The sequence below is a fragment of the Pyxicephalus adspersus genome, chromosome 6 (assembly GCF_032062135.1).
Source record: "Pyxicephalus adspersus chromosome 6, UCB_Pads_2.0, whole genome shotgun sequence".
Classification (NCBI taxonomy): Eukaryota; Metazoa; Chordata; class Amphibia; order Anura; family Pyxicephalidae; genus Pyxicephalus; species Pyxicephalus adspersus.
Window position 1 is genome coordinate 92,315,044 of NC_092863.1, and position 14,612 is coordinate 92,329,655.

At 38.0% G+C, this 14,612-nt stretch overlaps 1 protein-coding gene across 1 annotated transcript in view; it reads left to right on the forward strand.

Annotated features, from left to right (window-relative positions):
* SLC1A3 (solute carrier family 1 member 3) overlaps positions 1-6,816 on the forward strand; it is a 48,101-nt gene extending 41,285 nt beyond the window's left edge. The window contains exons 9-10 of the mRNA XM_072416601.1: positions 36-170; positions 2,234-6,816. Coding sequence (XP_072272702.1) covers positions 36-170; positions 2,234-2,438 — 340 coding nt within the window. The 3' untranslated portion in view covers positions 2,439-6,816. The remainder of the gene's footprint in view (positions 1-35; positions 171-2,233) is intronic.
* The last annotated feature ends 7,796 nt before the right edge of the window (positions 6,817-14,612 follow it).

Consider the following 14,612-nt stretch of genomic DNA (forward strand, 5'->3'; position numbering starts at 1 on the left):
TAATCACAAGAGTTATAATGCTTCTGTAATTGCAGCATTACTGCTACAGCAGCCAGTATTGGAGCTGCAGGAATCCCACAAGCCGGCCTGGTGACCATGGTCATCGTGTTAACATCAGTAGGACTACCAACAGAGGACATCACACTGATCATCGCCGTGGACTGGTTCTTGTAAGTATTTGAAGACATAGAAATATTTCAAGGCATTGAAGAGTTCAGTCTGGCAGGTTATGCTTTTAGCCATCCGCTAGGCACAATTCATGTAGTACTTGATAATACAGATTCAGTTTGATTTTTGATTACTATCTCTGGTAATGTACTTCCTTTCTAGCCCTATTGGTGCCCTAATCATGGGTGTAGAGGTCAATATAAAGGGAGAAAAGTTAAATTCCAATACGGTATAAATTATATTTTGAGTAATACTGTGAGATTTGAAGACCAATTAAAAACATCACTTTATTACTGGTTTTAGGTGGGGCTGTATATATACAGTAATAATTATGCCTTGCCTTTCATTGTTTTTTCAATTATGATCTTTAAGCAAAAATCAAACACACTGTAGGGTCAGACTGCTACTGTCAGAACTTTTAGAGAAGTATTTATGGTCTCCAGTCACCCAACAAGCCCCCATTGAACTTTGCTACTGCTTCTAGAGCATTACTGTTGATTGGAGTACCATGCAAGGGGAATGTCAGACGCTGGTGACCCAGGTGTCTGCTTATAGCACAACAATAGCAGTTCAGCATTCCCGTGTGCTGACAAGGTATTATCATACAACGTATGTTTGCTGCAACATTTGCTGCACTGCATCAAATTTTATTACTGTGCTGTCTGACTTCTTTTCATTAATTAATAGCAAGGATTTAATCAAACTGTAAATATTTAAAGAATGAATTTTTTAAGTTGAATAAAACATTACATTCAAGGCTTTAAACATGTTTCCATGACATTCCATGAATGTCTACTGCTAACCATTGACCTACTATCAGGGTAGGTTCAGACCTGGCTCAGGACTGAATGATCCCATGCCAGTCCCAGTAGCAGTCACTTGTTCCCGGTGGTCACTTGCACCAGTCACAATTGGCAGAAGCGCACATTTGACACCAGTACCAGTCGCTACCACCCCCATTCATTCTCTATGGGGCTGCCGCAGAGAGAAGTTGTAGAGTTCCCCCTGAGGGCATGAGAAAGCAGTAATTTCAGTGCACTCTCATGGCCAATGTGAACAGCCTTGGTATACTGTATATTTTCTTCTTCAGTTTATTTTATTGTATTTTCTTGCACAGAATAAATACAGACTCAGAAGGAATGTTCTTTTTTTTTTCAAAAAAGAAAATGTGACCATTTAATTTAATGATGATTGTTTTACACATTAATCCCACCTCCAGAATATCTGTAGTTTTAATTTGGTGATATATTAGATGGTGGAAATTTCCTAATTCTTTTCAGATTTTCGGAATGAACTTTAAAGTGTATAATACACCCAGCAGTATAATATTTTGGTCCCTGTATCTTGGAATCTGGGTATATGGTGCAGCTGGGACAATCACTGCCAGCCGATTGCCTTAGATAAATAGCAGCATGCCTATTATACAGGACTCTATCAGTAAACCTGAACTGCAATCATCCATATGGTGACCAAAGGCAATGCATGAGATGAGGGTTTATAGAGAAATAGATAAGGTACAGTAAAAAGTGAGTGCCAGCACATTAACAGGACTTTCTGGCTAAGGGAAAGAATGCCCCTACAGGAAAATCATTAGTTCCTTGTAAAACGAAAACAACTATTCAAGATATAACCCTTGAAAAAATTTCTGAAGCAGCATGAGTAGGCTTGCAAAAAAAAAAAAAAATCCAGATACACCGTCAGACCATATGGAATGATGACACTATGGTTTGCTGCTATATCCAAAAAACATGCAGCTAGGCTGATTGAATTCACTTTAAAATTGCTCTTAGACTGCATTAATGACAAAAGACTATAGTAGGGACATTTGATTGTGAGCCCCTCTGAGGGACAGTTAGTGACACGACTATGGACTACGTAAAGTGATGCGTAATACCTTGGCACTATATACAGGATAATAAAATATCATAAATATACTGAACCTATTTCTTAATTATAAGTACCAACCAACCTCAACATGAACAATTAGAACGGACAACTTAGAATGTAAGTAATCTTGGAATTTTTTTGGACATGAGTCCTTAATGACTTGTTGGTGTTTTTTTAGGGACCGTCTCAGAACCACCACAAATGTGCTCGGTGACTCGCTCGGTGCTGGCATAGTGGAACACTTGTCCAGACACGAGCTGAAGAAAAATGATGCTGAGATGGGCAACTCCGTGATCGAAGAAAATGAGATGAAAAAACCCTACCAGCTCATCTCCCAGGAGAATGAAACAGAAAAACCCATAGACAGTGAGACCAAGATGTAGGCTGCACAGATTTACTGATTAACTGACCAGAATAGCATTCCTCCCATTCTTTCTTATATCTTCAAACTTCGGGTCTTGCGACGGTGGCAACACCGTAAAGCGGAGATTCAACATCAGCAGGTGTCACAATACCCTGTGTCTGTACAATGTGAAATAATGTAACATTCTGCCATTGTGGCCCTGCCATCTCTGTGCTAACAGAAAAACAAATTGTACAATTTGCATTGTTTGTACACTCCTTTTTTTATTGCTTTTTTATTTTTATAAATGGGGAACCCACTTAGCTGGGAATCTTTTTGAATGTTCAAAATTACATTTACCTTTTTTATCATAAAAAATCACTACCCAACACTTTAATTTTTGTACACATTACAGCATAATGGTCAGTTGTACCGCTGTAAAACCTTTTTTTCTCTAATACAGCACGTACGGTGCCAATACACATTTCAAAGATGCATTGGATTTAATCTCATAGGAACTACTGAGTGACCAATACTGAAATGTACAGTGACAGTGAGTATGTGCTGGGGCAACTAGAAAGTTTAATAACAACTGTAAAGTAACAAAAAAATTCAGTTTCCCTGACATTATGTGAAATATGGCTTAGCCCTGAACAAACTGCTGTCCATTAGCTATTGCAAAAGCACCCACAAGCCATGCTGGGTTATTGTAGATATCTTAGCCCCATGTGGAAGTGCCAAGTGATAATTGATAATCCATACTTCTGTGATATCGCCATATCTCATTCATACTGGTGGCCATTGGCCGATTTACTGGCAGATGACAAATCCAGCTATGATGGAGCCTAACAAAAATACAGAGAGTACCATTGCTGACCTCCTTTTGAAAATAATAGTTCCCTTTGTCCACTTTTTGAGCCACTGGTCCAGAACAAACATGCAGCTAGCAAAGTCAAGAAAAATGATTCAGGAAGTATTTAGGCTTCTGTAGTAACATATCAGGCAGGTAGCATTTTCTCATAAGAGCTCAGTATTACATAAATGGGCAGAGAAGTTATTATGGCAACTATTCAAAACTGATTGAAATTGATTTACTAAAGGAAAAGATTGTTCACTGTGTTCACTTTAAATATCCAATATGTTGCACGGAAAAATTGAAACAAATTGATAAAATTTTGCGCACGATTGTTTGATTTAACTAACAGAGCTTCATCTTACCTACTAAGATCCTAAGAAGCAGTAGGGAAGAATTGGACCCTCATCAAGGAAGCAGCTTTGGCTCACCATTTCTGCAACTGACATTGATAACGATTGCAATAGACACAGAAAAGCTGTGCCACCTGCATTGAATGTACTAGGAAGACCCCATCAGACAACAACTGCCTACAAGTACATGTAAAATTCCATGCACACAGCTTTAACCAATTGTACTTTCCTTTGGTTTACTGTTGGTGCATAAGGTTTTAGCTGGGCCACTTGACATCCACTGAGTTCTAGGCACCTGAACAGTCTTAAGTTCTTTAGTAAATCAGCCCATTGTTCTGTGAAAAGGCAATGTCTTATTAGATATCATGGGTCACTGGCTTGCTGCAATATTGTACTAAATATCCTTCATATATTGGTTTTACAAGGCAAATCAGGCTATGCCAGATATAAAATATCAGCAAAAGCAACCCTTTTTTACTGCTGACCTTTGTGTTCAGTGATAGCTAGAGTAATATAACAACTTTGAAATCAGAAATTGGCTGCTAATGGATTACAAAGTCATATCATGTCCCTGTAATGGAAGCACCACTTATTTCACACATTGTTTATGCTATGCCAATATATGCCACAGTGCTATATAATTAGGTAAAAAACACAATACAAGATAAATAGACCTAGACAATTAAGGTGGGAGGAACAGGAAGCAATGGAATGCTGAATTGAATGTATTAAGCTAAATGTAAAGCATGGTTTATAATATAAAGAAATAATAATGTGGAAAGAGAAGTTGTGGTAAAATGAAGGAAATACCGGAAATGGTTATGGAAGGAGGTTGATGTAATAAAAGTCATGATATAAAAGTAGGTTGATGGTAATAGTACGGGTAATGATTTATTGATGAAGTCGTTTTAATTCTGGCCAGGCATACCTGTTATCTTCAGAATCCAGGTGTACACAAATTCTAATTTTTTATTCATAGGTACATAATAAGTCTAGTTAAAAAAGACATAAGTCCATCAAATTCATCCCCTAGGGAAATAAACATATCCCAGAAATAAAACCCTATGAACATAGTTGATCAAGAGGAAGGCAAAAAAAACCCTTGGTACATTTTGCTCCAACCGGGGAAAATAACTCCTTCCTGATTCCATGAGGCAATCCTCTCTACGAATTTCTGCGGATAGGTCAACAAGTATTTAGTGCTGCCTATACAATCTATGCAAACTATATCCAGTTATTCAAGCGTGTTCATACAAAGAAACTGTGCATAGCCGATCTTAAAAAAGACAACAGATCCTCAGCCACGCTTACACGTTCCTAGATGCCTTTGCTGGTCCTTTGCAAAATTTGGCTACCTTTTGTAATCATCTGTTAAATCTCTACCCCACCTGATTGGATATCAACCAAACAAAATGTTTTAGAAGATCTCACAACTTAGCAATTGTTAAGAGAACAGAATGAATCTAAGAATCAAATCTAAATAATATGTTGTCATCTTTAAGTAGAATCAAAGATTTAAAAAAAACAGTCCTACACCTTAATGGATAAAAAATCAGGATTACTGTGCCAGTGATTAATATATTCCTTTGGTAAATAAACCCCAAAGGAAAAGAAAAAAGCAAGTTTTATTAATGACTAAACCTATACAGTATTATCTATACTGACCTAATATTTTAGTGTTTTAAAGCATGGCAGAAACCACAGGATTTTATGATATTTTATTTTTTTGTGGTTGTCACAGGATGTGTATGCAAAAGACTAGATTGCATATATCCAATATTAGTACTGTATAATATATTCATTTAAAAGGGAATTCCACAAACATACCTTACATACCTCTCAATGGAGCACATAAGTCACTCACGGGAGGATTATGGATCATGGAGGTATAATCAGCATATTGCCTTCACCTCTCCTTGTTCCATGTTCATACATTGAAGGGACAGTCCACCTGATATTTCAGATTTGGGTAACCTTGGGGCTTTCATATTAATATGGACTTCAGTAGTGATATATTAAAAGTGTCTCCATAAAAGTCATCTCAGTATTTTATTAAGGTTGACATACACTGGTCCAGGGTTCAGAGAACAAAACGCTGATTAATCTGAAATCTATATTTTAGGTAGAATGTCTTTTTAATCTTGAGTTGCCATTTATTATTCACCTTGAACAGAAGTTTGTTTTATTTCCTTTTTTTTTTTACCTGAAATCCCAAATTGGGCATCTTGTGGAGGTTTACGTTAGACATGTGGAAGCATAAGCGTCTTTTAGTATTTTTTTGTTTTTGTTCTTTTTTACATTTTTATAGAAGGAAGTTTAATCACTGTTAACAATTCAAAACAATTTGTACACATTTAAAGTGGAACCACAGCCAAAACTTTGATGTTAGTTTTAGAATGTAAAAAGAGCAGTAAAGGGTTGTAACCATAGATCGGGGGTAAAAGAATAAAAAAAAACAGTTTTTTTTATTGCTGGTAAAAAGATTTGTTTCTGGTTGATCACAAAGACAGGAAGGTTAAAACTCTTCAACATTCTCCAATTCTTGCCTGAGGTTCCACTTTAAATGTGATCATGTGAACTCACCTGACATTGAGCCCAAATGTATTTGAAAGTTATTTTTTTTCCCTTTTTTTTTTTTTTTGAAGGATATGTAATACCTGTTCTGTATATATAATTTGTGAAAGAAAAGAGAGTTGTTTTCACGAATGAAGAGTTTGTACTATCTTGGAGATATCTCTGTATTTTTAGAATTGTAAACTGGGTACCTTTATAAGGAAAATACAGGCATTACATGACACGTCAGACGTACACGTATACAATATAAATGTTTTATTTTGCTAATATGAATAGAGAGAAAAAAAACAGATCTTATGTAAATGTAAGTAGAGATATTTTTATAATAGATGAAACGTTTACGCTTGTACAAAACTTAACTTTAGCCAATACATTTTTTTTGTTAATTTTTCTGATATCTGTGAAATTTTATGAAAAAATTCTAATGTCAAAGGTCTTTTATTTGTCAAATGTTTATAAAAAAAAAAAATCATGTGTTGCATGTACTTGATTTTAACTAACTATGTTCATGAATATCGGGTACAATAGAAAGTCTTTTTCATGTCTTTCACTGATTCTTGTCTCATGTACCCAGTGTGAATTGAAAAGCTGTACTTTGTAGGTGTATTTTCAATAAAAAAATATATAGATTCTACAAAGTTTGATTACAGTAATGTATTTATTTTTTTAAGATGCAAATGCTATGTGTCTGATTTACTGAAAGATATTCATGTCTGCAACTACATCAATAATCACACTGATTTGGTGGATCCAACTCGAAAGTATTCTGACACAATTTACTCCACGTTTGCAAGGCTTGCAGATGTATACAAATATGACTTAGTACAATAAATAGCCAAAGGTGTGTGCACACCTGACATCACATCATCTAAAATTGTTGGATATTCCATTACAAAACTGCAGACATTAAAGAGAACTAAAAAAAGCCAGCAGGTGATCGTTTGTCAACTACAAATACTTTTAACGATTGCAAGGATAAAAAAAGAAATACAATGATAATATAAATAAACTGAATAAAATTACAATCATATTATGTTTCCAGTGTAAAATAAAAAGAAAGATGCATAATATATTTCTAGCATTAGGCAGATGTCAAACATACATCAAAAGGCTATGTTTAGACTAGTGGTGGGGTTGTAATGTGGCTATTCCTTCTTTACGTCATTGAACCCCTGCCTTGGGGAGACACCACATGTAGCTCTATTTATGTCAGATCAATAGAGAATGAATAGGAGAGGCAGTGAGCAGTCCTGTATTAGTCACTGCCTCCCACTGTCATATATGCAAGAGTTGGTTATTTAAAGTGGAACTAAACTAAAAATAAAAAATTACATTCACCTTTAATCCCGCAGGTCCCTCAATGGTGCTAGTCCTTCCCACTATCTGGTCCCATGTCGTTCTGGAATTCCTCTTCATTCTGGCACAGAAGCACTGGGCACGGCCATCTTTGTTCTTCTCTTCCGTCTTCTTTCTTCGTCACCTGATCTCGCACTGCACAGGTGCGAGATCGGGTAACATAGCCGCTTGTCAAGGGGGAACAAAAGAGAGCCGATCTCACTACGCATGTGTAAGATCGACATCTCTTTCCCCTAAGAGGAAAATGCCCAGAAGGAGTGGCCAGAGCCTCCTGGGATGTGTGACGTAGGTATCTGGAGGCTCTGCCTCCCGTGGTGATCAAGACTTAAAAAAAAGGGTGTTGCCCTTAAAAAAAAGAACAACATCCTTATAACTTACATAAAAGGGTTGTCTACCGAGCAGAAAGAAGCCCTGCTCCTGCATAGCTCCGGCAAAGGTAAAATGCAAGGTCCATTTAAAACATCAGGCTTCAAAAGCCATTCCAAGATGCAACAACAATGTATAGAGAAGGCTTCTGTCAGATCCTGGTAACAGTGACTGCCCCAAGATTATTATAAAGATGCTTCTGTACTCCCCATTCCTGGGGTCTTACTAGAGATATCCACTTATAACCTTTAGGCCCTTTCTCTCCTGCAGTGAAAAACTGCATGGTTGGTAGTTCCCAGGCTACTGTGTGTCTGGAAGCAACAAGCTGCACCGTAGGTAACACATGGTGCAGTTCTTCTAAAAGCAACCACATGGCCAAAAGTGACTTGTCACTTCCTGGAACAGCGATATGATCTGCTGCATCGGCACGCAAAAAGTATTTTTCAATTGTTTGTATTCACCATAGTTTTTAATCTCTGCATCCTTGCCTCTTCTCAATCTCATCTCAATCTCTGCCGCCTTCAATAAAACAGTAGCTGGTACTTCTACTTGTTCAGCCATTTTCTATTATAGGGCATCAAAGTTCTGGCCCTGTCTACCAGTTGTTTTCCAGTGTTGTCTCAATTGGATTGTCAGACTTTGGCCCTGATTTTTTAAAGCTCTCCAAGGCTGAGGAGGATACGCTTTCATCAATAAAACTGGGTGATCCAGCAAACTTGGAATGAATTTCCTAAAACTAATTTGCTATTTGTTAGCAAATGTTATCAATCCTGGACCAGATCCATTCCAGGTTTGCTGGATCACCCAGCTTCACTGATGAAAGTGTATCCTCTCCAACCTTGGAGAGCTTTAATAAATCAGGTCCTATAAGTAGGAGTTTCACTTTGCGCAGGCATGTTTTGACATCAGAAACTTGCACAAGACCAGCAATACTAATATGCTACCATGGATGAAAGATTAAGAAAACGAGGAAACATGTATTTCATCCATGGAGCCGGTTAATGATTACCCAGTGCAGATGTCATTCACATAAGGTTTACATCTTCATTGAAGACCTGACTTGCAAGTTGATGCTCCATGAATTATACAAAACGAGATGTTAGTTCCGCAATGCTGAGGGCTATATGAGTGCGTTGTGTGTTTGTCAGGCACAGGGCATGCTGTAATCCCATGGCTACCTGCTGAGCACATTTCACACAGAATGTTTTTGTTTCTATAGAATTTCTAACAACCCTTTTTCCCAGAATACGATGACCTCATACATTCCTTCACATTCATTGACCATTGATAGTATGCCGGTACAGCCAGGCCTTCCTCTGCAGAAGATTCATGTTTATAGCAATGTTACCTTTCATTAAAGAGGAAAATGTCATTATATCAAAATGTTTCAAAACAGCCATACAAAGTATAAACTTTTGAAAATATATTTATGCCCGGTAAAAAATGTTTGAGAAATACCAGGATGATCAGTAAAATGCTGCAAAACAAATGAAATGCAGGCAGAGCAGCTGACCAACTACCAACCTTTTGGAGCATATAAATACATGGGGGGTTGGTGGAAATTTTAAATTATTAAGAACCTAGAGGATGGATAAGATAAATGGAATAAAAAATAATTATGGTAAATGTAAAGCCCATTTTCACTTTGAATATTACAGGTAGTCCCGAGTATGGGACATCCGACATACGGACGCCTCCTAGATACAAACAGGGGCTTCCCTGCTGGCTCGTGTGCAGGACGGAGGTTTGATGGGGGAGGGGGCTGTTTGCATGACTTGCAGAAGAAGTCTTTTGCTAAATCCTGTTTAATAATAATAATAAATAATAATAAACACAGCTTAGTGAGTGATCTTAAGAGCTGAGCTGATCTGTAACGTCTTGTAACTCTTTAATGACCAAGACAAACTCTGCTGCAGTTGTTTCTTTTTGCATATTAAAGCATAGCTTGCTGCAGAAGTTAAAGCCTACCTAAACTCTGACATTTCACTTTATATAAAAGGGTAGACAACCCCTTTATGTTAAGTAAAAATTCTCTTTTTTTTAAAGGATCGCCTAGGCCAGGTGTCGGCAAACTTTTATGGCCAAGGGGTGGGCGGGAGCACACTAGGCCAGACACTAATGGCTCCCCCCACCACCAGGGAATGCCCCATAAAGTGAAATCCCCCTCCTCCGTATGCATTGCACCGCGCCGGCCAGCCGCGGTAAATAGGGTGCAACAGCAAGGAGGCGGCATTGGGTCAGCAAGGGGGGCATTAGGTCGGAACCAACTGCCGGCTAGGCCGTATCTGGCCTAAAGGCCGGAGTTTGCCAACCCCTGGCCTAGGCAATCAAGAATGAATGGGAGCGCAAAGCCTCCCGGGATACCTACGTCAGGCATATCGGGAGGCTCTTGAGTGCTCCTTCTGCGCATGGCCAAGCATCTCAAGCATGTGCAGAAGGAGCCTTTTAGTGGGGGAAAAAAATTTGCCGATCTCACACATATGCAGTGAGATCGGCAAGTTTTTTTTTTCCAACCTACGTCAACTGATCTCGCACCTGGGTCGGGTGACGTAGGAAGAAGAATTCGGAAGAAGAAATGAAGATGGTGGCTCGTGAACCGATGCATGGACCCAGGAAGAGATCCGGATGGATCGGACTGCCCTGCGGGATTGAAGGTGGAGTTTTTTTGTTTTAGGCACTTTTGGGTTTAGTTTCTTTTTAATGAAGGCTCCATAAAAGTTTTTTTTTTCGTTTTGTTTGTGATTAACTCACAGTGAGGATTTTATACAGTACTTGACACCACACTGCCTAATAATATGTTGAGACATACATCTGTCCTAATTGCATTTATTAAAATAATGTACCTGTTCCGACATACAATCAAGTTCAAGAACAAACCTACAACTCAAACTGCTATATTCTTCTCCTTTCCATCCCTGCCCCCAGCATACCTTTTACAGACCCAGAGCTTCTTCTTTTTTGGGTTGAATGATGCACAGAACCACTCAATCCCCTTCCAATAAGATCAGGGTGTCAATGCTCCATCCCTTGCCCTGAATTCAGAGGGGAATGCTGCAGGGAGTGGTAACATCATAGTATATATGATCTGGCAACCACTTGGAAAAGGAAAAAAGGTAAAGAAAGGTGAAACGAGCCTGTGATGTCTGAAATGGACCTAATGGCCCTGGATGGTATATACCGTGTTTCCCCGAAAATAAGACCTACCCTGAAAATAAGACCTAGCACTTTTCCCCCAACCTGCCCTAATATAAGATAAGGCCTACCCCGAAAATAAGCCCCAGTAGAAGAAAAAAAAAAATACTCACCGAGCGGGAGACAGCGGGCGTACACACTCCGGAGCCGCACAAGCCGATGCTTGCCTTGTAGTTCCGGCTCCTGTCACAGGCGGAGTGATATTACATGCACTTCGCCTGTCACAAGCCAGGAACTCGGCTCGCGTCTTCTGATAAGGTAAGTTTTTGTTTTATTTTAACCAGCACAATTACGGTATATAAATAAAAAAAAAAAAATGTGGGCAATCATTGCCCCAGCCACATTTTGTGCTGATTTTAGGTTTGTAAGGACAAGCTGGCTGATTTAATACAGTAACAGTGCAAGAAGAGAAATGCTGAATTCAGTAACCAATACCGGTAGCAATGAATCAATGAAGAGTTTAATTTACAATTGGGTCACCATATAAAACTCTCAAATGTACATTGTTCTACATGAATATGGTAAGTGTTTTTTTTCATTAAAAAAAGTATATAAGACCTACCCTGAAAATAAGACCTAGTGTGTTTTTGGAAGCCCAAAAAAATATAAGACAGTGTCTTATTTTCGGGGAAACACGGTATATTGATTTTTTTTGTAAGCTGAGCAGTGCTGTACTGGGGCAATGCGGGGCTAATGGGAAGGACTATAATTTCCTTTATTATTCTGTATCTTTTACATCATTTGTCTTTTCTAGCATTCATTTTTTATTTTACAGGTTTACATTTATTAAATGCCACAAAAAACTCAAGGGCCTGGATTACAGAAAGGACTGTATATAGAATTTACTGATGGTAGCTTAATTTACTTATTCCTGCAGCTTTTTCCAGTTAGTTAGTAAACCTTCATACTATATATAAGACAATACTGAAGCTCCATACAGAAATCAGACAGATGTCAGATTTTTGTTGCTGGAAACGATGTTTTGTGATCATTTCCAGTTACAAGAGAATGAACGAGCTCTGTATACACAGCATTGATCAGTTCTATGGATAGGTGGCGAGGAGAAGCGAGAGGCACCCCGCTGTGCTCTCTTCTATAGGAAAGAAACACCTGCTTGTCATTTATCAATCAACTGGGACAATTTTAGATTTTTAGTTGAGATAAGCACAAGTATATTTGTATCAGGCGACAATCGTGTGGCATATGTGTATTGCTTAAGAAAATAATTAAATAAAATTGAACTGGTTTCTAAATGCTTGAACATGCCTACTAACCATTTACTGACAGTACCACCATAGCCCTAAGGTTCAATAATACAAATTTACAGTCTACCCATTGGGCCTGATTTATTAAAGCTCTCCAATGCTGAAGGATACACTTTCATCAGTGAACCTGGGTGATCCAACAAACCTGGAATGGATCTGGTCCAGGATTGAAAACACTTACTAACAAATAGCAAATGACTTTCCATCAACAAAATCCTTTCCAGGTTTGCTGGATCATTCAGGTTCACTGATTAAAGTATATCTTCTCCAGCTTTGGAGATTATTAATAAATCAGGCCCAATGTTTACACTGATATATATAATGATAATAGATGAAAGGTAGGCCTGGATTTATTTAGGGAATTTCAAGTAGCTCAGTCTTACTTCTAAAGTAACTATTGAATATTCATGTGGAACTAATGGTCCCTATGGTGTAAGCCACACAAGTAGCAATAGCAACTTTTAGCAATTAATTGAACATGATTGGAGCTTTGTGCATTTGTGTAAGACTGATGACTACTACCTACTGTTACCTGCATCTTGTGTAGCTTACTCCAAAGGAGCCATTTGTTCCATCTGGTTAGCAATAAATTGTTGCTTCTAACAATTAATTATAAGTACTTAGTAAACCAGCTGTGATTTTTAGAGGTATCCCTGCTCCTTGACAGCCATTGTTATTCCTCCTCTGCAGCACAAAGTCCTAAGTTGGAACCTTATCCAGGACACTGTCTTCATTACGGACACTCTGGTTTCCCTCCAGTTAAGTTATATGGCTCCCCAGAGTTTGTCCTTGGTATATGCGGAAAATAAGCAGCACAACCAACATGCAACATGAACTGCCGGCTGTTAATGGAACAAAACTGCAGTGTGTGTATTTTTATTAAAAATAAAAAATGTTATAATTAGTTCATATGATTTGAGTCAGCAAGACCAGAGGTTGCCAACCTTTTGGAATTCACAGACCACTAAATTCATAATTTTAAATTCCGCGGACCATTAGTATAATTTAAAAAAAAAAGATAAATACATTTGTAAAATAATGATCTTCCTAGTGGTGCCGACGAGGACTGTGGAGGCTCTGATTCATTGATCAGCTCACGATTAAGTGAAGTATTGCTATTGTTACTATTATCATTAGTTGCATTATCTTTGGTATTACTAAAGAAATGCAAAATATTAATTTGCTTTTTCTCACTCATTATGGGTTTATTACATTCTAATCCAAGACCAAACAAGAAATGATAGTTATCAAAGTCAAACTATTTAATGCCAATAAATATAACAGTTAAAGAAAATACACAGTTAAGGTCATACTTACCTAAAAGAGCATCTGAGAAATAAACAAATAAAACAATCGGATGAGAATCGGTATTGGCGAAGCGGAGTGACTGTTGGAATTGTGTAAACAATACTGAAGCGTACGGCTCGGTAACGATTCCCTCATACAACTTAATACTACACTGACGTCATGCTGCGCCTCCCTAGTTCTTCCCTCTCTAGCACAGTTCGTTAATTTAGTGCAATATAAAGGCGAAAATTGTCATTCAGAATATAATAATTTAATAGAATGTTTTTTTGGTTTTATTATTAATGAAACATAAAGATTACAAATAATGTTCAAATTTTTCTGTGGACCACCTAAATTTTCTCACGGACCATTACGCACCACTGATTGGCGACCACTGAGCTGGACAATGAGTGCATTTGCCTTCAAATAATCTTACACGCTCAGTCCAATGACATACAGAAAGCACAACCATCAAAACCCAAAACCCAATCATCGGTATAAATGTACAGCAGTAAAGCTGCAGGCAGTACCATATCAGCTCAGAATAACATTACATATTCCATACTTCCCATGGGACAATGAATTTGAAAAAATAACCAAGCTTTCAGTTTATGTACATAATAGGAAGTACGTATTTTTCAAACAAAGTGACCCTCTTCTGCCCATCTGAGGAACAGGGAAATATAAACTAATATAGGGAGGCTCTGAAAATGCTCCAGCCAAAGAAAGCAGAACAAATGTGTGCGCCTGAAAATATCGTTTTATCTGGCCTGGCAAAGATTGTGGCAAAGGAGATTGTGATTTAACATAAAGTGTATATTTACCCTCCCATTGTGTATCATAATGATGATACTCCTATTATCTCACTGTCACCACTAACCCCATTAGGGGTATTAAGCTTCACCTGCTGTTCTGTTGATCAACTTTGCCATCAGGCGGTGCACATTTCAATAGTTTAGCTGTTGTGA